The sequence below is a fragment of the Monodon monoceros genome, unplaced genomic scaffold (assembly GCF_005190385.1).
Source record: "Monodon monoceros isolate NGI ecotype Baffin Bay Population unplaced genomic scaffold, NGI_Narwhal_1 Super_Scaffold_14, whole genome shotgun sequence".
NCBI classification, from domain to species: domain Eukaryota; kingdom Metazoa; phylum Chordata; class Mammalia; order Artiodactyla; family Monodontidae; genus Monodon; species Monodon monoceros.
In genome coordinates, this window is record NW_021703770.1 from 42,814,887 (window position 1) to 42,837,959 (window position 23,073).

General features: G+C 36.8%; 1 protein-coding gene across 1 annotated transcript in view; it reads right to left on the reverse strand.

Annotated features, from left to right (window-relative positions):
* The window catches only part of NECAB1 (N-terminal EF-hand calcium binding protein 1), a 284,871-nt gene that overhangs the window by 47,600 nt on the left and 214,198 nt on the right, over window positions 1–23,073 (reverse strand). The window contains exons 7-8 of the mRNA XM_029223075.1: window positions 15,175–15,296; window positions 4,210–4,286 (exon numbers count right to left, since the gene is read on the reverse strand). Of these exons, the coding sequence (XP_029078908.1) occupies window positions 4,210–4,286; window positions 15,175–15,296 (199 nt within the window). The remainder of the gene's footprint in view (window positions 1–4,209; window positions 4,287–15,174; window positions 15,297–23,073) is intronic.

Consider the following 23,073-nt stretch of genomic DNA (forward strand, 5'->3'; position numbering starts at 1 on the left):
AAGATAAACATTTTTCCCTTCTTTTTTTCTTCCTTTCCTTTTTATTGTACCTGTATGAGAAGATGGATGTTAACGAACGTATTGTGGTAATTATTTCACCTTATATGTAAATAAAGCCATCATGCTGTATGCTTTAAATTTAAATAGTGATGTATGTCAATTATTTCTCAAAACTGGAAAACAAGTGAGGATTATGCACAATAATTCCTTCAAATAGATACGAAATAAATAGAAAGTTATAGAAATCCAGACTGCCTGAAATAGTATAAGCCTGTTAATAACAGAGCTACATAGCTCTAGCTATGCAGTTCTCTTGTGGGTGAACTTTATGCAAGTTATTTAACTTCTCTGCAATTCACTTTTACTATTTCCACTGCCTTATATTCTCTATCCCTAGGTTTTCCTCCAGTTGGCTCTTCCTTATTTTTCTAACTTCAACTCAAATATCACATCCTTAAAGTGACCTTCTCAGATTACTCACTTTAAGTATCCAACCCTCCATCTTCATCACATTGTCCTACATTTTCTTCATCGTACTTTACACTATCCGAAGTTACTTCATTTCATGGACCTGGGGTTTGTCTGTCTCTCCAGAGACCAAGGACCTTACCTGTTTTGATCACTGCTATATTCTCACTGTCAGAATAGTACCTTGCATAAAGTGGGTACTCAATAAATGTTAGTTGAATAAACAAGTGGCTGAATGAATGCCCATTTAAATCCTAGCTCTTCTGTGAAGACAAACATATAATGCATATAGATGTGAATTGAATCTTTAAAAGTACTCTGCATATAGAAACTGTAACAATAGTGATCTCTTTGACTGCTGTTTCCCTAATAACAACTCAGGCACACTTTTCAGTTCTACTTTCTTTAATCTAAGGTAAAAAACTTAAAACAAGTTGTATGAGTGTGACATCCTTAATTATATCCCTTTAAATATGGATATCCTGTGATCTGATGGTATACTTAAGACTTCATGAAGATTAAACGGACTTTGTTGTTGTTTTGTTTAAGCATTGAACACTGGTTTCTGCAGAGTTCAAGCAAAACATGAGATATAATCTCAATATATCCCATAAATACTCAGAGAGGCTGAAGTGGAAAAAAGGAATGTCTGAAGAGACTTGTAGAAATTTCAAAGGTTATTTTTCCCCCACATAAATGGTATTGGGCTTGGTTTACAGTGCAGGAAAGATTTATCATAGATACTTAGTGGTGAGAAAAGACAGTATGGCTTCCACTGTAAGTACATTCCCTTTTAATGTGGAGATCAAACCTAGTGCTAACAACTGAGAAGACAAGACAGCCATCAGTAGAATATAATATGCACTTAGCTTCTGTTTGTCAATTGGATGTTTTTCCTCTAAAAATCTAATTCAGCATAGTACAGAACAAGTTGTAGAAAAAAACCCAACTTGCACTGCTTCTCCTTTCATTAAGACAGATCATGCTGAGCCCCACACAGCTGGAGCCCCATGTTTAAGACCATCACATTGTACTTTCAGCAAACCTCTCAGCCACTGTTCTCATAATGAAATGCTTTCATAGGAATGAAGGGAGAAAAAAGCCTAGAAAAGAAGAAGACATGACAATACTTTGATTTTAAGTTGGAAAAAAAGCCATGACCTGAGTTTGAGCTACCCCTTTAAAAAGAATGACATACATTTATGACACCAGAAGAAAGACAGCTTTGCCAAGGACTTCAAAACCATTTTAAAAAGAGGTATTTGTATTCTTTAAATGAATCCAAACTTATTTAACAACTGAATCTTTATGTTTTAACAAGGTTTGGTTTTTAAATAGGGTCCTGCATTTCCAAGACTTCCACCATTGGAAAACTAATTTGTATGGCCACTATTTTTATTATCAAGCATTTTAATCTCAATTCACACATCAATTAATGAAATTAGAAAGGAGGAAAGTTGACATGCAGCAAACTCTTAGTTTATGTTATTTGTCCCCATAAGTGGTCAATTTAAATTTAGTGAACAGTGATGTGGTGGCAGAGGGACTGGAACTCTCCAAAGTTGTTTCCTCTAGACGTGGTTCTTCTTTGTACAGAATCTCCATTTCAGAGACCTTACCCATCCTTAGGACATGAGGTTTCACCTCTGGGAGATGGCTCTCAAGATCTCAATCTGTTGTTCTGGCTTCTTAAATACTAATCTAACTGGATATTTCTACTTAGATGTCCTATTATATCTTGAAATTTAATAAACCAGTTCACCTCCTCACCTCACCTCACCAATTATCTCTCACTGTCTCTCCCTTGTCTGTTAGTGGTATAATTGTCTCAGACACTTGGGCTCAAATCCTCAGACTCCTATTTGAAACTACCCTTTTACCCATCATACCCATTCAACGGTCCTGTTAATTTCACCTCAAGTCTTTCAAATCTGCCATTTTCTTTTTAGTCACTTAGTCCAGGCCCATCTTTTACTATACTTGATCCCAGTGGGCTCAGGTATACAGCCTGCCCTTTAATGTCACTGTTATAGCTGGCTTTGGTAGCTCTGACTTTGAATCCATTTCATATTCTTGCTGTCCAATTTTCTATCTAAAGGATCTTTTTTATTATGTCACTTATCTGTTGAAAAATAATAAATGCCTCCTGTTGTCTCCAAGATCAAGTCCAAATTCCTTAGTCTGTTATTTAAGGCCATCCATAATTCAGCCCCATCCTTTCATATAATCTTATTTGTCACTATGTCCCTAAATGGAAGACTCTAACCAGGTTGGTCTACTTAACCTTTGCTCATGCCATCACCTTACCTGAATGCCCTCTCCAACTGCTCTCTGTTTACTAAAAATTTATTTTCCCATAGCAAATACTTATTAGTTTGTTAGCTGACTAACATTTATTCTGATTTTAGTGACAATACAATTTCCTTCAGTGAATGATCTCATCTCATTTTAATACTTGACTGTTAACCAAGGTTTTCTCTCCTTCCTTATCTAAGAGACCTGCATGCAACCATAACAAGACAAACCGGACTCTCCCTCCTGGAAAGTGGAATCTTGAGCAGAATGTCCATAGACTGGAAATTGTTGAAACTCATCTATTACAGTGGAGACAACCTGAGAGACTGGTGAGTATTTCTTGCTTACCTACATCTCTAGACTTATCTTGTCTACTGACTTCCTAAGTCTAGATCTCTAGACTGTCTGTTGATTTGTGAACACTCCCATTTCCTTCTAGAGATTTCTTTTTTATTAAAGAGGTAATTTCTGTTACTTGCACTCAAAATTCCTAATTGTCATCATTTCTAAAGGCCCCTTAAGCCCTTCCTGACACAAGCGGTCCTTCCCAGCTTGCAGTGATCATTCCGTCAGGTTAGCAACTGTAAATTTTAGTATATGCTCCATTCCTTTGGCATGTCTCAGTCAGTCATTAAGTATTTACTGAGCATTAACAATGAGCTTGGTTTTGTGCAACTGCATACTTTTAAAAATCTGTTAACTCATTTTATGAATATAGAATATTTTTACAGGTAGACTCTGGGTTCTTCAAAGTCAGAAACTCTCTCTCAAGCATAAAGGTTCCTTCCTTCGTGCTTGGCATGCACAGAAAACACATATTCTTACTGATTAACAAAAGCAGCCTCTTCCATTAAAGCTGCTTAAGAGGAATATAATTATAATATCAGGACTACTTGGTGCTAATTGAATTAGTCAATAAAAATACAATAACTGGAAACATAAAATATAGTTCTGAAGAACTCTTCATCATATCTTAACTTGCTTGCTAACTTGGTAGTTTTCATGCTAAAAATCATCAGTTAAAATGCTAATTTCTAGAAGTTGAGTGTACAATATCATCTTTTAGTGTACCACACAGACATTTCCCTGAATCACTTTGAAACATTCCCAAGACATCAACCAGGTCATTCCCAAGAGCTGCCATTTGCATCATTCAAGCACACTGCTACCTTACATGATTGATAACCTAAAAGTCAGACAATGCAGTAGATTTATTTAACTTTAAACCCTATATACTATTTTAACTATAATTAGGGATTGGCATGGGGGGAATGAGAATTAACATTATATTTGCTTTAACAAAAATCCCAAATAACTATCAAGCAGTATAACGGAGATCCTGGTTGCTAGTCTATCCAGGCAGACATGAATATTGGGGGAATAAGGAATAATGAGTCATAATCTACTGAAAACTAAGAGGGAGAAGAAAGAAAAGGAAGCACTCACCTTCTTTTCCAGTCTATCAATTAATTTCTGGAGTCTGTTTATCTGGGTCATCCACTGGTTATCTTCTTCTAATAAGCCTTGAGGGGAAAACCATGAGGGCAATATATTAAACTCTAGACAGAGCAGGAATGCTTTGGTGTCTCAGAGCTTTTCTTTTACCCTGAAGGAAGAACACAGTGTCACTGGCTAATCACCACATTTAAATATATATATATATTTATTTATATTTATATTTATGTATATAGATAGATTCACATGAGTTCTTTCTAAGTTATTGATTTCCATAGATCCATGTATTCCAGTGGGTTCATTTTTATGTCTATTTTTTTTATGTTGTTGCCTACACTGGCCTTTGATATTCAAAAGAACAGATCCTGCTGAGCCATTTTTACCACCACATAATGTAGCTGATTTTTCTTTTAGAAAAAGGAAAGCACCAAGAAACAATTCTAAACTTACTTCTGGGGCAGTGGCAGGAGCCAGGGAAATCATAGCCATGAACACAGCAAGGGATAAATTATTAATCAAAAAGAAGTATAAGAGCAAGGTAGCTGGTATCTCCTTCCCTAGGGACTAACCTGAGTGGACACTATGTTCATGGCATAGCAGTAAAGAGTACAAACTCTGGAGCCCGCTGATTTTGGTCAAATTACTTAACATCTCTGGTCTCACTTTTCTTATTTTTAAATGGGCATAATAATATCACAAGCCTCACTGTGAGGATTGTGTATATATACACATATGCATACATACATATGTGCATATATACACACACAAACGTACATGTACTATGTATGTAGTATTTTTATTTTTTTATTTTATTTATTTATTTATTTTGCAGTACGCGGGCCTCTCACTGCTGTGGCCTCCCCGTCGCGGAGCACAGGCTCCGGACGCGCAGGCTCAGCGGCCATGGCTTATAGGCCCAGCCGCTCCGCGGCATGTGGGATCTCCCCAGACCGGGGCACGAACCCGGGTCCCCTGCATCGGCAGGCGGACTCTCAACCACTTCCACCAGGGAAGCCCCCTAGTATTTTTGATATGTCTGTGTATACACACACACATCTCTATCTAACAGCAGGATAAACATTATGTAAGTGCTGCTGCTATTATTGTTGCTGTTATATATGTTATTATGCAAAGGCAAGAAGGAGTAAGTTGTGGTGTGAGCCCTTGCACAAACATCCTGGTATCCTTGTGTATCCTTATGGCAGCTTGCTCAAAATATTTTCACAGACATTTGCTGAAGTAATACTTTTTGATATTTCCTGATAGAAGAATGTGATTGAATTTAAGACTATAAAGCCTTGTTTTAGCTTTGAATGTTAGGAAGATAAGACCTAAATTATAAAGGGGTAGTACTTTACATTAGAATTCACTTCTCCACCTGCCGTCTTCAGTGAAGCTCCTCTCAAAGCCCACCAAATAAATTATGATGCAAAAAGAAGCAGTAGCATTGCCACAAAGAAGTGGCTACTAAAAATGAGTGCTTTTACAATAAAATATTATAAATATGTAAACAAAGTTTATGTTTATATTTTAATTTGCAAAGTAGTTAACATCTTTCCATTCTAGGTTGCTCCTAAAAGAATTTAAGGCAGCTATCACAACAAAGTCCCATAGAAGGATATTTCGGGCTTAATACTGTTTTCTAAATGACAAAAATGGAAAGAACAATCTATGGTTTAATTTTTTTTAAACATCTTTATTGGAGTATAATTGCTTTTAAATGGTGTGTTAGTTTCTGCTGTATAACAAAGTGAATCAGCTATACATAAACATATATCCCATGTTTAATTTTTTATATTCCACATACAAGTGATAATATTTAGTATTTGTCTTTCTCTTTCTGACTTATTTCACTCCAGGTCCATCCATGTTGTTGCAAATGGCAATATTTCATTCTTTTTTATGGCTGGGTCATACTCCATTGTATACATACATATGTGTGTGTATGTATATATATATATATATATATATATATATATCTCACATTCTTCTTTATCCATTCATCTGTTGATGGACACTTAGTTTGCTTCCATATCTTGGCTATTGTAAATAATGCTTCTATGAATATTGAATGTACCTTTTTGAATTAGTGTTTTCATTTTCTTCAGACATAATCCCAGAAGTGAAATTGTTGGATCATTTGGTAGTTTTATTTTTAGTTTCTTGAAGAAACTGCATGCTGTTTTCCATAGTGGCTGCACCAATTTACATTTCCACTAATGGTGCACTAGAGTTCCCTCTTCTCCACATCCTTGCCAACATTTGTTATTTGTGGGTTTTTTTGACAATAGCCATTCTGAAAGGTGTGAGGTGATATCTCATTACAGTTTTGATTTACATTTCCCTGATGATTAGTGATATTGAACATTTTTTTCATGTGCATGCCGTCTTTGGAAAAATGTCTATTCAGAGTTTCTGCCTATTTTTCAATCTGGTTGTTTGGGTTTTTTTTTTTTTTTGATGTTGAGTTTTATGAGTTCTTTGTATATTTTGTATACTTAACCTGTTATCAGATACATCATTTGCAAATATTTTCTCCCAGTCAGTAGATGGACTTTTGATTTTGTGATAACTTTCTTCTCAGTGCAAAAGATTTTTAGTTTGATGTAGTCCCATTTGTTTATGTTTGCTTTTGTTTCCCTTACCTGAGGAGAGATAATTATTAAGACTAAGTCAAAGAGTACACTGCCTGTGTTTTCCTCCAGAAGTCTCATGGTTTCAGGTCTTACATTTAAGTTTTTAATCCACTTTAAATTTATTTTCGTGCATGGTGTGAGAGAGTAGTCCAGTTTAATACTTTTGCATGTAACTGTTCAGTTTTTCCAACACCATTTATTGAAGAAGCTGTATTTTCCCCACTGTATACTTTTGCATATTTTGTCGTAGACAAGATTATTTGCCCATAAAAGTGTGTGTTCATTTCTGGGCTCTCTATTCTGTTCCATTAATCTATGTGTGTGGGTTTGTGCCAGTACCATACTGTTTTGATTACTGTAGATTTGTAGCATAGTTTGAAATCAGGGAGTGTGATACCTCTGGCTTTGTTCTTCTTTCTCAAGATAGTTTTGGCTATTTGGGGTCTTTTGTGTTTCCTTGCCCTTTTAGAATTATTTGTTCTAGCTCTGTGAAAAATGTCAGTGATATTTTCATAGGGATTTCACTGAGTCTGTAGATTGCCTTGGATAATATGGTCATCTTAACAATATTAATTCTTCTAATCCATGAACATTCTATATCTTTCTTTCTTTTAACATCTTTATCGGAGTATAATTGCTTTACAATGGTGTGTTAGTTTCTGCTTTATAACAAAGTGAATCAGCTATACATATTCTATATCCCCATATCTCCTCCCTCTTGCATCTCCCTCCCACCCTCCCTATCCCACTCCTCTAGGTGGTCAGAAAGAACCGAGCTGTTCTCCCTGTGCTATGTGGCTGCTTCCCACTAGCTATCTATTTTACATTTGGTAGCGTATGTATGTCCGTGACACTCTCTCACTTCGTCCCAGCTTATACTTCCCTCTCCCCATGTCCTCAAGTCCATTCTCTATGTCTGTGTCTTTATTCCTGCCCTGCACTTAGGTTCTTCAGAACCATTTTTTTTCTTTAGATTCCATATATATGTGTTATCATATGGTATTTTTTTCTCTTTCTGACATACTTCACTCTGTATGACAGACTCTAGGTCCATCCACCTCACTACAAATAACTCAATTTTGCTTCTTTTTATGGCTGAGTATTATTCCGTTGTATATATGTGCCACATCTTCTTTATCCATTCATCTGTCAATGGACACTTAGGTTGCTTCCATGTCCTGGTTATTGTATATAGTCCTGCAGTGAACATTGTGATACATGACTCTTTTTGAATTATGGTTTTCTCAGGGTATATGCCCAGTAGTGGGATTGCTGGGTCATATAGTAGTTCTATTTTTAGTTTTTTAAGGAACCTCCATACTGTTCTCCATAGTGGCTGTATCAATTTACATTCCCACCAACAGTACAAGAAGGTTCCCTCTTCTCCACACCCTCTCCAGCATTGATTGTTTGTAGATTTTTGATGATGGACATTCTGACTGGTGTGAGGTGATACCTCATTGTGGTTTTGATTTGCATTTATCCAGTGATTAGTGATGTTGAGCATCCTTTCATGTGTTTGTTGGCAATCTGTATATCTTTTTTGGAGAAATGTCTACCCATCTGTTTGTCTCATCTTCAATTACTTTCGTCAGTTTTTGAAGCACAGGTCTTGTACCTACTTAGTTAGATTTATTCCTAGGCATTTTACTCTTTTTGATGGAACCATAAAGGGAATTGTTTTCATAATTTCTATTCTGATACTATGTTTTTAGTGTATAGCAATGCAACAGATTTCTGTATACTCGTTTTGTAACCTGAAACCTTACCAAATTCATTGTTGAGTTCTGGTAGCTTTTTGATGGTGTCTTTAGGATTTCTTATGTATAGTGTCATACCATCTTCAAATATTGACAATTTTACTTCTTCCTTTTCAGTATGCATTCCTTTTATTTCTTTTTTTAGTCTGATTTCTGTGACTAGGACTTCCAATACTACGTTAAAGAGAAGTCGTGAGAGTGGGCATCCTTGTCTTGCTCCTGATCTTAGAGGAAATGCTTTCAGCTTCTCCCCATTGAGTATGATGTGGGTTGTCATATATGGCCTTTGTTTTGAGTATGATGTGGGTTGTCATATATGGCCTTTGTTTTGTTGAGAAATGTTCCCTCTATACCCACTTTCTGGAGAGTTTTTATCATAAATGGATGTTGAATTTTGTCAAAAACTTTTCTGCAGTTATTGAGATGATTATATGAATTTTATTCTTCAGTTTCTTAATATAATGTATGACATAGATTGTTTTGCAGATATTGAAGCATCCTTGCATCCTTGGCATAAATATATTACTTGATCATGGCTCATGATTCCTTTCATGTATTGCTCAATTTGTTTGCTAACACTTTATTGAGGATTTTTACATTTATGTTCATATTGGCCTGAAATTTTCTTTTTGTGTGTGATATCTTTTCAGGTTTTGGTGTCAGGGTGATGCTGGCCTCACAGAATGAGTTTGGAAGTGTCCCTTCCTCTGCAATTTTTTGGAATATCTTGAGAAGAATAGGTGGTAACTCTTTTCTAAATATTTGGTAGAATTCATCTGTGAGGATAACTGCTCCTGGACTTTTGTTTCTTGGGGGCTGTTTTATTACTTTCTCAATTTCATTCCTGGTGTTTGGTCTGTTCATATTTTCTGTTTCTTCTGAATATGTTCATTTCTTCTACGTTGTCCATTTTATTGGCATATAATTGTTCATGGTAGCCTCTTATGATCCTTTGTATTTCTCTGGTGTTGGTTATAACTTCTGTTTTATTTCTGATTTTAATGATTTGGGTCCTCTCTTTTTTCCTTGATGAGTCTGGCTAAAGGTTTATCAATTTTGTTTATCTTTTCAAAGAACCTGCTCTTGCTTTCATTGGTCTTTTGTTTTTGTTTTTGGTTTTTTTTTTTTTTTTTTACTGTTTTTAAGTCTCAGTTTTATTTATTTCCTCTCTGACCTTTATGATTTTTTTCCTTCTACTAAATTCAGGTTTTGTCTTTTCTTCCTTTCCTAGTCCTTTAGGTGTAAGGTAAGGTTATTTATGTGAGATTTTTCTTGTTCCCTCAGGTAAGCTTGTATTGCTATAAACTTCCCCTTAGAACTGCTGCTGCTGCATCCCATAGATTTTTGATCATTGTGTTTCCATTTTAATTTGTCTCCATTTATTTTTTGATTTCTTCTTTGATTTTTCCAGCAACCCATTGGTTTCTTATAGGCATATTCTTTAGCCTCTACGTGTTTGTGTTTATTTGTACTTTTTTTCTTGATTTCTAGTCTCATAGCATTGTGGTTGAAAAGTTGCTTAATATTATTTCAGTCTTCCTAAATTTACTGAGACTTATTTTGTGGGCTAGCACGTGATCTATCCTGGAGAATGTTCCATGTGCCCTTGAAAAGAATGTGTAATCTGCTGCTTTTGGATGGAATGTCCCATATATACATCTGTTAAATCCATCTTGTCTAAGGTGTTGTTTAAGGTCAGTGTTTCCTTATTGATTTTCTGTTTGGATAATCTGTCCATTGATGTAAATAGGGTGTTTAAGTCATCCCCTAGTATTATTGTGTTATCATCAGTTTCTCCCTTTATGTCTGTTAATATTTGCTTTACATATTTAGGTGTCCTACGTTGGGTTTATATATATTTACTTTTGTTATATCTTCTTCTGGGATTGATCCCTTGATCATTATGTAATGTCCTTTTTCTCTTTTTACAGTCTTTGTTTTGAAGCATACTTTGTCTAATATAAGTATTGCTACCCTAGGTTTTTTTGCATTTTCTTTTGCATGGAATATCTTTTTTCCATCCCCTCATTTTCAGTCTGTCTGTGTCTTTAGATCTGAAGTGAGTCTCTTATAGGCAGCATACATATGGATCTTGTTTTGGTTTCCAAGCAGCCATTCTATGCCTTTTGATTGGAGCACTTAGTTATTGACATTTAAAGAGATTATCAATCGGTGTGTACTTATTGCCATTTTGTCAATTGTTTTGGGATTTTTAAAGTTCTTTTTTGTTCCTTACTTCTTTTTTTTTTTTGCTCCCTTCCCTTATGATTTGATGACTTCCCTTGTGATTTGATCTTTAATGTTATGTTTGTATTCCTTTCTCTTTTTTTGTGTGTACATCTATTATAGATTTTTGGCTTGTGGTTACCATGAGTTTTATATATATATATATATATATATTGATGTATATATATATAGGTGACTTTAAATAGTCGTGGATATATATATATATATATATATATATATATATATCCGTGACTATTAAAAGTTGTTAATCTTTTAAGTTCAAACCCATTTTAACAACTCTGCATTTTTACTCCAATGCCCGCATTTAATGTTTTTGACATCATATTTTACATTTTTGTTTTTTATATCCCCTAACTATTGTGGATATAGATGATTTTACTACTTTTATCCATTAACCTTCCTACTAGCTTTATATGTGGTTGATTTATTATCTTACTATATATTTCCCTTTACTAATGAGATTTTTCCTTTCATAATTTTCATATTTCTAGTTGTGGCTTTTCCTTTTCTGCTTAGAAAAGTCCCTTTAACATTTCTTGTGAAGCTGGCTTGGTGGTGATGCTGTCCTTTAGGTTTTTCTTGTTGTAAAACTTTTGATCTCTTCTTCAAATCTGAATGAAAGCTTTGCTGTATAGAGTATTCTTGTTTACAGGTTTTCCCCTTTCATCACTTTAAATGTATCATGTCACTTTTCCTGGCCTGCAGAGTTTCTGCTGATAAGTAAGCTGAGAGCCTATGGGAGTTCCCTTATATGTAATTTGTTGCTTTTCCCTTACTGCTTTTAATATTGTCTCTTCATCTTTAATTTTTGCCATTTTATTATAATGCTTCTCAGTGTGTCACTTTGGGTTGAACCTGTTTGGAACTTTCAGTCATTCCTGGACCTGAATTACTGTTTCCTTTCCCAAATTAGGGAAGGTGCCAGTACTGTGTTCAACTATGTTCTCTGCCTCTTTCTCTTTCTCTCTCTCTATTGTCTTCTGGGACCCCTATAATGCAAATATTAGTACACTTGATGTAGTCCCAGTGGTCTCATAAATAGCTCTATTTCTTTTTTTTCCTTTCTTCCATTCAGCTTGAGTGATTTAACTACTCTGTCTTCCAGCTTGCTGATTTGTTCCTCTGTAGTATCCAATTTATTGTTGATTCCTTCTAGTGCATTTTTAATTTCAGTTTTGCATACTTCATCTCTGTTTGGTTCTTCTTTACATTTTCTATCTCTTTGTAAAAACTTCTGACTTCTGACATTTCCCTCTGTTTTGTTTATCCAAACTCTTCTCTCAGGTTCTTTGAACATCTCTATGATAATTAACTTGAACTCTTTATCAGATACATCACTAACCTCCACTTCACTTAGTTCTTCTTCTGGAGTTTTATCTTGGTCCTTCATTTGGGACTAATTCCTCTATCACCTCATTTTGCCCAATTTGCTGTTTTTATTTCTAAGTATTTGGTAGGTTTGTTACATTTCCTGACTTTGAAGAGGTGTCCTTTTGTAGGAGATGTCCTATGTGTACCTGTGGTGCACTCCTCTATGGTCACCAGAGCTACATGCTTTAGGAGTGCCCCATTTTTGTGTTGTGTGGGTCCTTCCATTTTGGCTGACTGACTACTGTGGCTGATCTGGTTGGTGTGGCTAGCCCCTGTCTGGTTGATTGCCAGGCCTTGCCATGGGCAGAGGATGCCAACTACTTGTGGGCAAGGGCTGGTCATGACATGGCTGACCACAGTGTCCTGGGATTCCTGGGGCTAGTGCTGGACCAGTGGCAGGTGGATCTTGGTGCTGGGGTGGGTGGCTGTAGGGCCACAGGTGCCAGATCTAGTCTTGCCCTACTCGTGTATGAGGCAAGTTCCAGACATGGCTTGCTGCAGGGTCCAGGGTGTCCCAAAGCTGGTGTCAGCCTGCTCGTGAGTGGGGCTGGATCCCAGGGCAGCTGGCTGAGGGGTTCAAGGTGTCTCAGAGCTGGTGTCTCAGAGCCGAGGCCTAAAGGGTTGGAGTTAGCTTACTAGTGGGCTGCAATGAGGCCTTGAGCATACCAATCCTAATTCCAGCTCACTGGTGGGCAGACCCGGGTTCCAGGGTCTCTGAATCCTGGGTCCTGCGGGTACCAGAGTTGATGTGTAGGCTTGTTGGTGGGTGGGCCTAAGTCCCAGGGGATCCTGGGGCTGGTGCCTGCTCAATGGTGGGTGAGGCTAGTCCTAGGGCTAGTGCCAGCCCATTGGTCAGTAGAACTATGTCTCAGGGTCTCTGGCTGCAGACCCCTGGTGGCGGGGGGGGGTTTCCCAGATTTGGTGTCAACCCACTGTGGATGAGGTTGGGTCCCGATGGCAGACTGTGGGGCCCTGTGATTTCTTGAGGCTAGTGCCAGTGCTTTGGTGGGTGTGGCCAGGTCCTGAGCCCTCTGGTGAATAGGGTTGGGTCCTGGAGCCAGTGTGGACTCAGGGATTCTTAAGTCAACCAGCTTGCTGGTGGGTGAGCCTGTGTCCCCACCTGACTAGCTGCTTGTCTTGAGGCGTCTTAGTTCTAGTGCTCACAAGCTGGTGGGCAGGGACAGGTCTCAGCACTAATTAGCTAGAAGAAGGATTCCAAAGTGGTGCCTGCCATCATCAGTGTCCTTGTGGTAGAATGAGCTCCCCAAAATAGCTGCCACCAGTGTCTATGTCCCCAGGATGAGTTACAGTTGCTTCCTGCCTCTCCAGGAAGCTCTCTAAGATCAGCAGGTAGGTCTGACCCATTCTCTTTTCAAGTCACTACTTCTTACCTATATCCCAGAGCATGTGAGAATTTTTGTGCACATTTTAAGAGTGGAGTCTCTATATCCTACAGCCTTCTGGCTCTCCCCAAGGTGAACCCTCCTGGCCTTCAAAGTCAAATGTCTGGGGGTTTGATTTCCTGGTGCAGAACCCCAAGCTGTAGACCCTGATGTGGGGCTTGAACCCCTTGCTCACTTGTGGAGAAGCTCTGTGATTGTAATTATCATTTCATTTGTGGGCCACCCTCTTAGGTATATGGATCTTGACCATACCACTTCTCTGCCCCTCCTACCCATCTAGTTGCAGAATATCTTTTCTGCTAGTCTTCTTGTCTTTCTCATCAATTGTTGCTCTGTAAATAGTTGTAATTCTGATGTGACCGTGGGAGAAGGTGAGCTCAGTGTCTTCCTATTCCACCATCGTGGCCACTCCTACAGTGGTTCTAAATGAGCTTCATGATTTTTCCTGTACTTTTGATACTGACCAGGAGAAGATATTGTCCCAAGTAGTCCCTGATCCTAAGAAGCTACATGAGGAGTAGAGCTGAATCCAACCTACAAGCTGGAGCCACATCCAGCTGAGATCACTCAAATCACAGTCAAACATAGACCCATGAGAGAAAAGAACCAAATATTTCCAGTTGTAATCATTGAGATTTTGAGGTTGTTTCACTGTAAAAAATGACTAATGATCCATTACCCCTAGACAAATAGCTTTACTTTCTGGGGAGATGGAGATACTAACATCTACCTTATAAGGTGTTAGGATAAAATAAGACAGTGTTCAAGAAAGCACTTTGAAATCTTTCAAGTACAATCTGTGTAAATACAGACTATATCTATACATTGACTTTCTGAAATGGTAGATATTTAAATATTCATTTATGTTAAAATGACATGTTCAAGTGATATGTGCAGGTACATACAGATACATATATACATACATATGCATATATATTCATACTTTATAAAAATTACTCTCCTTAACAACATAAGTTTTTATATTTCAAAGTATTTTAAAGTAACTAATATAAATTACATGGTTAAAATGTGATGACCTAATGAATATTATTGAGGTCTCAGTCTCATAAATCATATACTACATTATGTACTTCAAAAGCCACTATAACTTTAGTCCTGTTATGAAAGGAAACAATAACCTTTTCCTAACATGAATTTAGAGTATGCTTAACCAGGCTTGGGACTCTGGGATTAGGGTGCAGACTAAAGGGCACCTCCTTTGCTTGGAGATGATGATGATTTCTATAGGTCTTAAGTCTTTCACATATTAGGTGATTGAATCACTTTCTTCCCTACCCAACATGTCTCTGTGTACTGCCCAAGTACAACTGCTAGGATTCTGACAGAACTGATGATTAGGAGCACCACCCTAGTCCTTAATATCTTAGACTCTTTACCACTTTGGTTTCAGACAAACTTGTTCAGTGTAAGAAAAGCATTCCATTATTATTGTTTTAGCTGCCTTTTGGTCCTTTTTAAACAAGTCAATATGAAGATACAATTGAGTCAACTTCAAGAAAAATGACAAAGTTTCATTACCTGCACCATAGACATTAAACTGAGGGCTGTTGGGGGAGAAGCTTTTGTGTCTCTGGACTCGACGACTTGATCGTTTTCCAGGCCACTGAATCGACAGGACTTCTGGTTTGGTTGGCCCTTGTCTTGAACAACAAAGACAATATTTAACCTCAGTGTCAGGGCTTCAGTCTTTTACCTCAAGGAACACATCTTCAAAGATCAGACACAAATATTTTCTAGTGTAGTGAAATGAAAACTTATGAGAACTATGGCTTGACAACATGGTCTAGAGATACCTGGTAATGTGGCATTATAAGTGAAACTAAGGAAAAGAGGGGGGAACATGGCAGAGTAGAAGGACCTTGAGCTCACCTCCTCTCACTAAACTCAATATTTTGTAATAACCTATAAAGGAAAAGAATCTGAGAAAGAAAAAAAATATATATATATATAAAACTGAATCATTTTGCTGTACACCTGAAACCAACACAACATTGTAAATCAACTATACTTCAATAAATTATTTTTAAAGTTATTAAGCAGAAAAAAAAGAAAATACATTGGGCTTTTTTTATTCTTGTAATTTAAAAGTTTGAGTAAAAAATCATACCTTGATTTGTAATTTAAGAAAAACTAGTTTCTTTTATTGCCCAAATTATCAATGGAAAGAATGCTTATTTGTACACTTCCATAGTATTTTGTTTAGTTTGAGAACACGTATGGAGTTTGTTTTTCCTTTTATTCAGTTTTTAACTTAACTGTTTAAATCAAAGCTAAATATCCATATAGTTAAAAAGTCAAATAATTCTATAAACTTTTTTCTACAAACAGATTCTCCCCTTCACCATATTGTGCCCTCATTCTCCTTATACAAAGACAACACTTTTCAACAAGTGTTTATTTGTGTTTATCTATATATAACAATACTATCTCTTGGGGAGGTGTGACCAAGATGGTAAAGTAGGGAGACTCTGAGCTCACCTCCTCCCATGGGCTCAACAAACTTACAACAATTTACAGAGCCACTATTGACAGCAACAATCTGAAGACTAAAAGAAAAGATTTTCCACCACTAAAGGAACCACAATGAGATGACTGGGACAAATGGAGATGCAGTATAGTCAAGATCCACACCCCTAGGTAGGCAACCCACAAAGAGAAAGAAAACCACAAATGCAGAGGTTCTTGCCAAGAAGCAAGGGGTCCAACTACCACATTGAGCTCCCAAGCCTGGGGTTCTTTACTGGAAAGATGAGCCCCCAGAACGTCTGGCTTTGAAGGCCAGTGGTGCTTGCATACAGGAGACCTGGAGGGCTGTAGGCAACAGAGACTCCATTCTTAAAGGGTACAAACAAAATCTCACACAATCTGAGATCCACAGTGAAAGAGTAATTTAAAAGAATCCTGGGTCATACCCAAGCTCTCCAGCTGATCTTGGAGAGCTTCCCAGAGAGGCAGGAGGTAACTGCAACTCTCCCTGGGGACACAGAGAGCGGTAGCAACCTTTTTTAGGAACCTGCTCTACCACAAGGACACTGGTGCTGGCAAGCACCATTTTGGAATCCTCCCTCTCGCATATTAGTGCTGGGGGTTTACCTGTACTTTAGCAAACTGGCATCCATCCTGGGAACCACAAACCCAGCAGCCAGCCACAAGAGACCCAGCTCTTCCCACCATCTGCCACAGGACCAGGCCTGTCCCAGTCCCAGGTACCTTGGACCACACAGCTATCTGCCCTGAAGCCCAAATGCTGCCCAACAGTGAACTGGCACCAGCCCTGGGACTCCCCAGACCATGCAGCTAGCCACACTGGGACCTGGCCCTGCCCATCCGCTACTACGAAGCTGGGCCTAGTAGCCAACTGGGCCAGAGAAAAGCCCCACCTGCCAGTACACCCATAGTAATTGGTCCCACTATAACAGAAGGGCCCATGCAGCCCACATAGTGGGTATGCCTAGAGTATAGTTCTGGTGAACAGAGGGAAGTGTTTTGCCAGGCCCAATATGATGTCTCCTATAGAAGTCCACTTCCTCAATATCAGGAAACATAACTGACCTACCTAATACATAGAAATAAAACAAAGAATTTGGCAAAATGAGGTGACAGAGGAATATATTCCAAACGAAGGAACAAGATAAGACCCCAGAAGAAGAACTAAGCAAAGTGGAGATAAGCAAACTACCCAATAAAGAGTTCAAGCTAATAATCATAAAGAGGCTCAACAAACTCAGGAGAAGAATGGATGCACACAATGAGAAATTTCAGTTAGATAAAAAAACTAAACACAGCTGAAGAATACAGTAACTTAAATAGAAATACACGGAGGGAATCAAGAGTAGAGTAGATGATACAGGAGGAAATGGATCAGTGCCTGGAAGACAGAGTAGTGGAAATCACCAAGGCTGAGCAGAAAAAAGGAAAAATAATTTTAGAAAATGAAAATAGTTTAAGAGACCTCTGGGACAACATCAAGGTAACTAACATTACCATTACAGAGGGCCCAGAAGGAAAAGAGAAACAGAGGAAGAAAACTTACTTGAAGAAATAAAGGCTAAAAACTTCCATAATCTGAGAAAAAACAACAGACATCCAAGTCTAGTAAGAATAGAGGATCCCAAACAAAATGAGCTCAAAGAGATCCACACCAAGACAAACTGTAATTTAAATGGCAAAAGATTATAGATAAAAAGAGAATCTTAAAAGCAGCCAGAGAAAAGCAACTAGTTATACACAAGGGAACTCCCATAAGACTATCAGCTGACTTTTCAGCAGAAACTTTTCAGGCCACAAGCAAGTGGTAAGATACATTTAAAGTGATGAAAGAAAAAAACTTACAATCAAGAAGACTCTACCCGGCAATGCTATTATTCATATTTGAAGGAGAGATAAAGAGTTTTACAGACAAGCAAAACCTAAGAGTTCAGGATCACTAATCTAGCTTTACAACAAATGTTAAAGGGACTTTTTTAAGTGAAAAAGGAAAGACCACAACTAGAAATATGAAAATTATGAAAAGAAAATCTCATTGGTAAAGGAAAATATGCAGTAAAGGTGGTAGATCAACCACTTATACAGCTAGTAATAAGGTTATAGGACAAAAGTAGTAAAATCATTTATAACCACAATAAGTAGTTAAGAGATTTACAAAAGAAAAGGATATAAAATATGAAGTCAAAAACATTAAATGTGGCAGGGGGAGTAAAAATGCATTGTTGTTAGAATGTGTTTCAACTTAAGAGATCAGCACGTTTAAATAATCACAGATATATATAGGTTATTATATATAAATGCCATGGGAACTACAAACCAAAAATCTATAAAGAGATATACACACACAATAAAGAAAGGAATCCAAACATAGCATTAAAATAGTCATCAAATCAAAAGGGAAAATAGCGAAAGAGCTAAGTTACTAAAAAGAACTATACAAAACCCCCAAACAACTGACAAAATGGCAATAAGTACATATCTATCAATAATTACTTTAAATGTAAATGAACTAAATCCTCTAATGAAAACACAGAGAGTGGCCTAATAGATTAAAAAAAAAAAAAAAGACCTGTATATGCTGTCTACAAGAGACTCACTTCATATCTAAAGATACAGATGCTGAAAGTGAAGGAATGGAAAAAGTATTCCATGCAAATGGAAATGAAAAGATAGTTGGGTTAGCAGTACTTACATCAGACAAAATAGACTTTAAACAAAGATTGTAAAAAAGAGACAAAGAAGGACATTACATAATGATAAAACAATCAATTAAATAAAAAGATATAGCAAATGTAAATGTATACACACCCAACATAGGAGCAATTAAATACATACAGCAAATATTAACAAACATAAAGGGAGAAATTGACAGTAATACAATAATACTAGGGAACTTGTAAGAGCTGGTTCTTTGAAAAGATAAACAAAATTGATAAACCTTAATCCAGACTCATCAAGAAAAAAAGGAGGGCCCAAATCAATAAAACCAATAAAATCAGAAGAAAAAAAAAAGGGGGGAAGCTACAACTAACATCACTGAAATACAAAGGACCACTAAGAGATTACTAGAACAAATACTTGCCAACAAATTGGGAAACCTAAAAGAAATGGACAAATTCCTAGGAACATACAGTCTCCCAAGTATGAATCAGGAAAAAATAGAAAATATAAACAGACAAATTACCAGTAATAAAATTAAATCAGCAATCAAAAAAAACCAAAAACCTCCCAAATAACAAAAGTCTAGGACCACGTGGCTTCACAGGTGAATTCTAGCAAACACTTAAAGAAGAATCAACACCAATCCTTCTCAAACTATTCTAAAGATTTGCAGAGGAAGTTAACCTTCTGAACTCATTCTATGAAGCCAGCATCACCATGATACCAAAACCAGCCAAAGACACCTTGAAAAAAGAAAATTACAGGCCAATATCACTGATGAACATAGATGCAAAAATCCTTCACAATGTATTAGCAAACTAAATTCAACAAAAAACTCATACACCATGATCAAGTGGTATTTATCCCAGGTATGTAAGGATAATTCAATATCAAAACAATCTATGTGATACACTACATTAAGAAATTGAAGAATAAAATTCATATAATCATCTCATAGATGCAGAAAAGTCTTTTAACAAAATTCAACAACCATTTACGATAAAAACTCTCCAGAAAGTGGATATAAAGGGAATATTCCTCAACAAAGTAAGGCCATATATGACAACCCACAACTAACATCATACTTAATGGTGAAAAGCTGAGAGTATTTCCTCTAAGATCAAGAGCAAGACAAGGATGCCCACTCTCACAACTTCTATTCAATATAGTATTGGAAATCCTAGCCAAAGCAATCAGACAAAAAGGGAATCCAAATTGTAAAGAAAAAAGGAAAACTTTCACTGAAGATGACATGATACTATATATAGAAAATCCTAAAGATGCCACCAGAAAACCTACTAGAACTAATAAATGAACTTAGTAAATTTGCAGGATAAAAAAAATACTATACAGAAATCTATACACTAACAATGTTTCTATATACTAACAACAAACTATCAGAAAGTGAAATTTAGAAAACAAGCCCATTTATTACAATTGTATCAAAAAGATTAAAATTTCTAGGAATAAATCTAGCCAAAGAGGTAAAAGTACTACAGTCAGAAAAATGTACGATATTGATGAACTGAAGATAACACAAATGAAAAGATATACTGTGCTCAATGATTGGAAGAATTAATATTGTTACAATGACCATACTACCCAAGGAAATATAAAGACTCAGTGCAATGTCTATCAAAATAAAAATGGTAATTTTCTCAGAGCTAAAATAAATAATTCTAAAATTTGTATTTAAACACAAAAGACCCCGAATAACCTAAACGATCTTGAGAAAGAAGAACAAAGTTGGAGGTGTCATGCTCTCTGAATTCAAAATGTACTACAAAGCTATGGTAATCAAAACAATATTGTACTGGCACAAAAACAGACAGCTAGATCATGGAGCAGAATAGAGAGGTAGAAATAAACTCACCCTTACATGATTAATTAACCTAGGATAAAGGAGGCAAGAATATACAATGGCAGAAAAGACAGCTTCTTCAATAAATGTTGGGAAAACAGCTGCATGCAAAAGAATCAAACTGGACTACTTTATAACACCATATACCAAAAAGAAAAATAAAGAAAAATCAAAATCGTTTAAGGACTTAAATGCAAGACCCAAAACTATAAAACTCCTAGAAGAAAACATAGACAGTAAGTTCTTTGACATCATTCTTAGCAATATTTTTCATACCTGTATCCTCAGCAAGAGAAACAAAATGAAAAATAAACGAATGGGACTGCATCAAACTAAATATCTTGTGCAGTGAAGGGAACTATCAACAAAATGAAAATGCAGCCTACTGAATGGGAGAAGATATTTGAAAATGATATAACTAATAAGGGGTTAATATCCAAAATACACAACTAACTCGTACAACTCCTCAACATCAGAAAAACAAACAAGTCAATAAAAATGCGTGGAGGACCTGAACAGACATTTTTTGAAAGAAGACATAGCAATGGCCAGCAGACATATGAAAAGATGCTCAACATCACTAATCATCAGGGAAATGAAAATCAAAATCACAATGAGATATCACCTCCCACCCTTCAAAATGGCTGTTATCAAAAGGGCAACAATAAACAACTGTTAGTAATGTTGTGGAGAAAAGGGGGGCCTCGTGCACTGCTGGTGGGAATGCAAATTGGTACAGACACTATGGAACACATTATAGATGCTCCTCAAAAAATTAAAAATAGAACTACATATGATCTATCAATTCCACATCTGAATGTTTTTCCAAAGGAAAAAAAACTATAATTTGAAAAGTTGAAAAGAGGTACTTCCCTGGTGGCACAGTGGTTAAGAATCTGCCTGCCAATGCAGGGGACGTGGGTTTGAGCCCTGGTCTGGGAAGATCCCACAAGCCATGGAGCAACTAAGCCCATGAACCACAACTACTGAGCCTGCTCTCCAGAGCCTGTGAGCCACAACTACTGAGCCCATGAGCCACAACTACTGAAGCCTGCATGCCTGGATCCCATGCTCCACAACAAGAGAAGCCACTGCAATGAGAAGCCCGTGCACAACAATGAAGAGTAGCCCTCGCTCACCTCAATGAAGACGCAACACAGCCAAAAATAAAACATAAATAAATTAATTAATTTTAAAAAATGTTGACAAGATATACACACCCCTGTGTTCATTGCAGTATTTTTTTTTACAATAGTCATGATATGGAAGCAACCTAAGTGTCCATCAGTAGATGAATGGATATGTGTGTGTGTATGTGTGTGTCTGTGTGTGTCTATTTACATATATGACATACGTGTATATATATACATACATATGTATACATATTTGTGTTTATATATATATATATATATATATTCACACACACACACAATGGAATAGTCCTCAGTCATCAAAAAAGAATTATGCTAAGTGAAGTATGTCAGAGAAAGATAGACCATATGATTTCACTTATATACGCAATCTCAAAAACAAAATGAACAAACATAACAAAATAGAATCAGACTCATAGTTACTGAGAACAAACTGGTGGTTGCCAGAGGGGAGGGGAGATGGGAAGAGTGAAATAGGTGAGGGAGATTAAGAATTACTAATTTCCAGTTACAAAATAAATGAGTCACAGGGATGAAATGTACAGCATGGGGAATATATTCAATATTGTAATAATAATATGGTGACAGATGGTAACTAGACTTATTGTGGTGAACTTTTTGCTATCTCTTTCTTTTTCAGTTTTAGGCTTTAGGTATCAAATTCCCTATATGAAAAGCTCAGGCCAAAGATATATACATGGAACTGTAAGGAACTTCCAGGAAGGCTGTTTAAAAGGAAGAATTGAGCTGAGAGGCTGCCTATTCTTTCCTTATACTTCTTTCCTCGTTGGAATATGAACATGGTATCTGGAATTCCAACAACCAGCTTTGGCATGAGGTAAACTTGCAAATGAAAGTCATGTACGAAGATGTGAAAAAGACAGGAAATCTATGATAAATCTGTAGAGCTGCCATACTTGCCTTAGACTGCCCACCACCAGGCTCTTTAGCAGGAAATAATAAGCTCTTATGTGATTAAGCCACTTTTCGCCCTCTGTTATATGCAACCCCCCCACCCAAAATAAGATTCCTTTAGCCTCTCTCCTATTTTGGATTCTCCCTCCCCACCCCACCTCTGCCTTTATCTTTCTTTTTTTTTTAAACTGGATTTCATTTTTCTCTTAGTTTATTCCTTTGTTTTAGAGAGAAAATGCCTCCAATTGCTTCATAAGAAATGGAATACCATGAGAGGCAAAATTCTTGAGACACTGCATGTATAAAAATACTTTAATTTTTCCTCCAGCATTATTAGTGGTT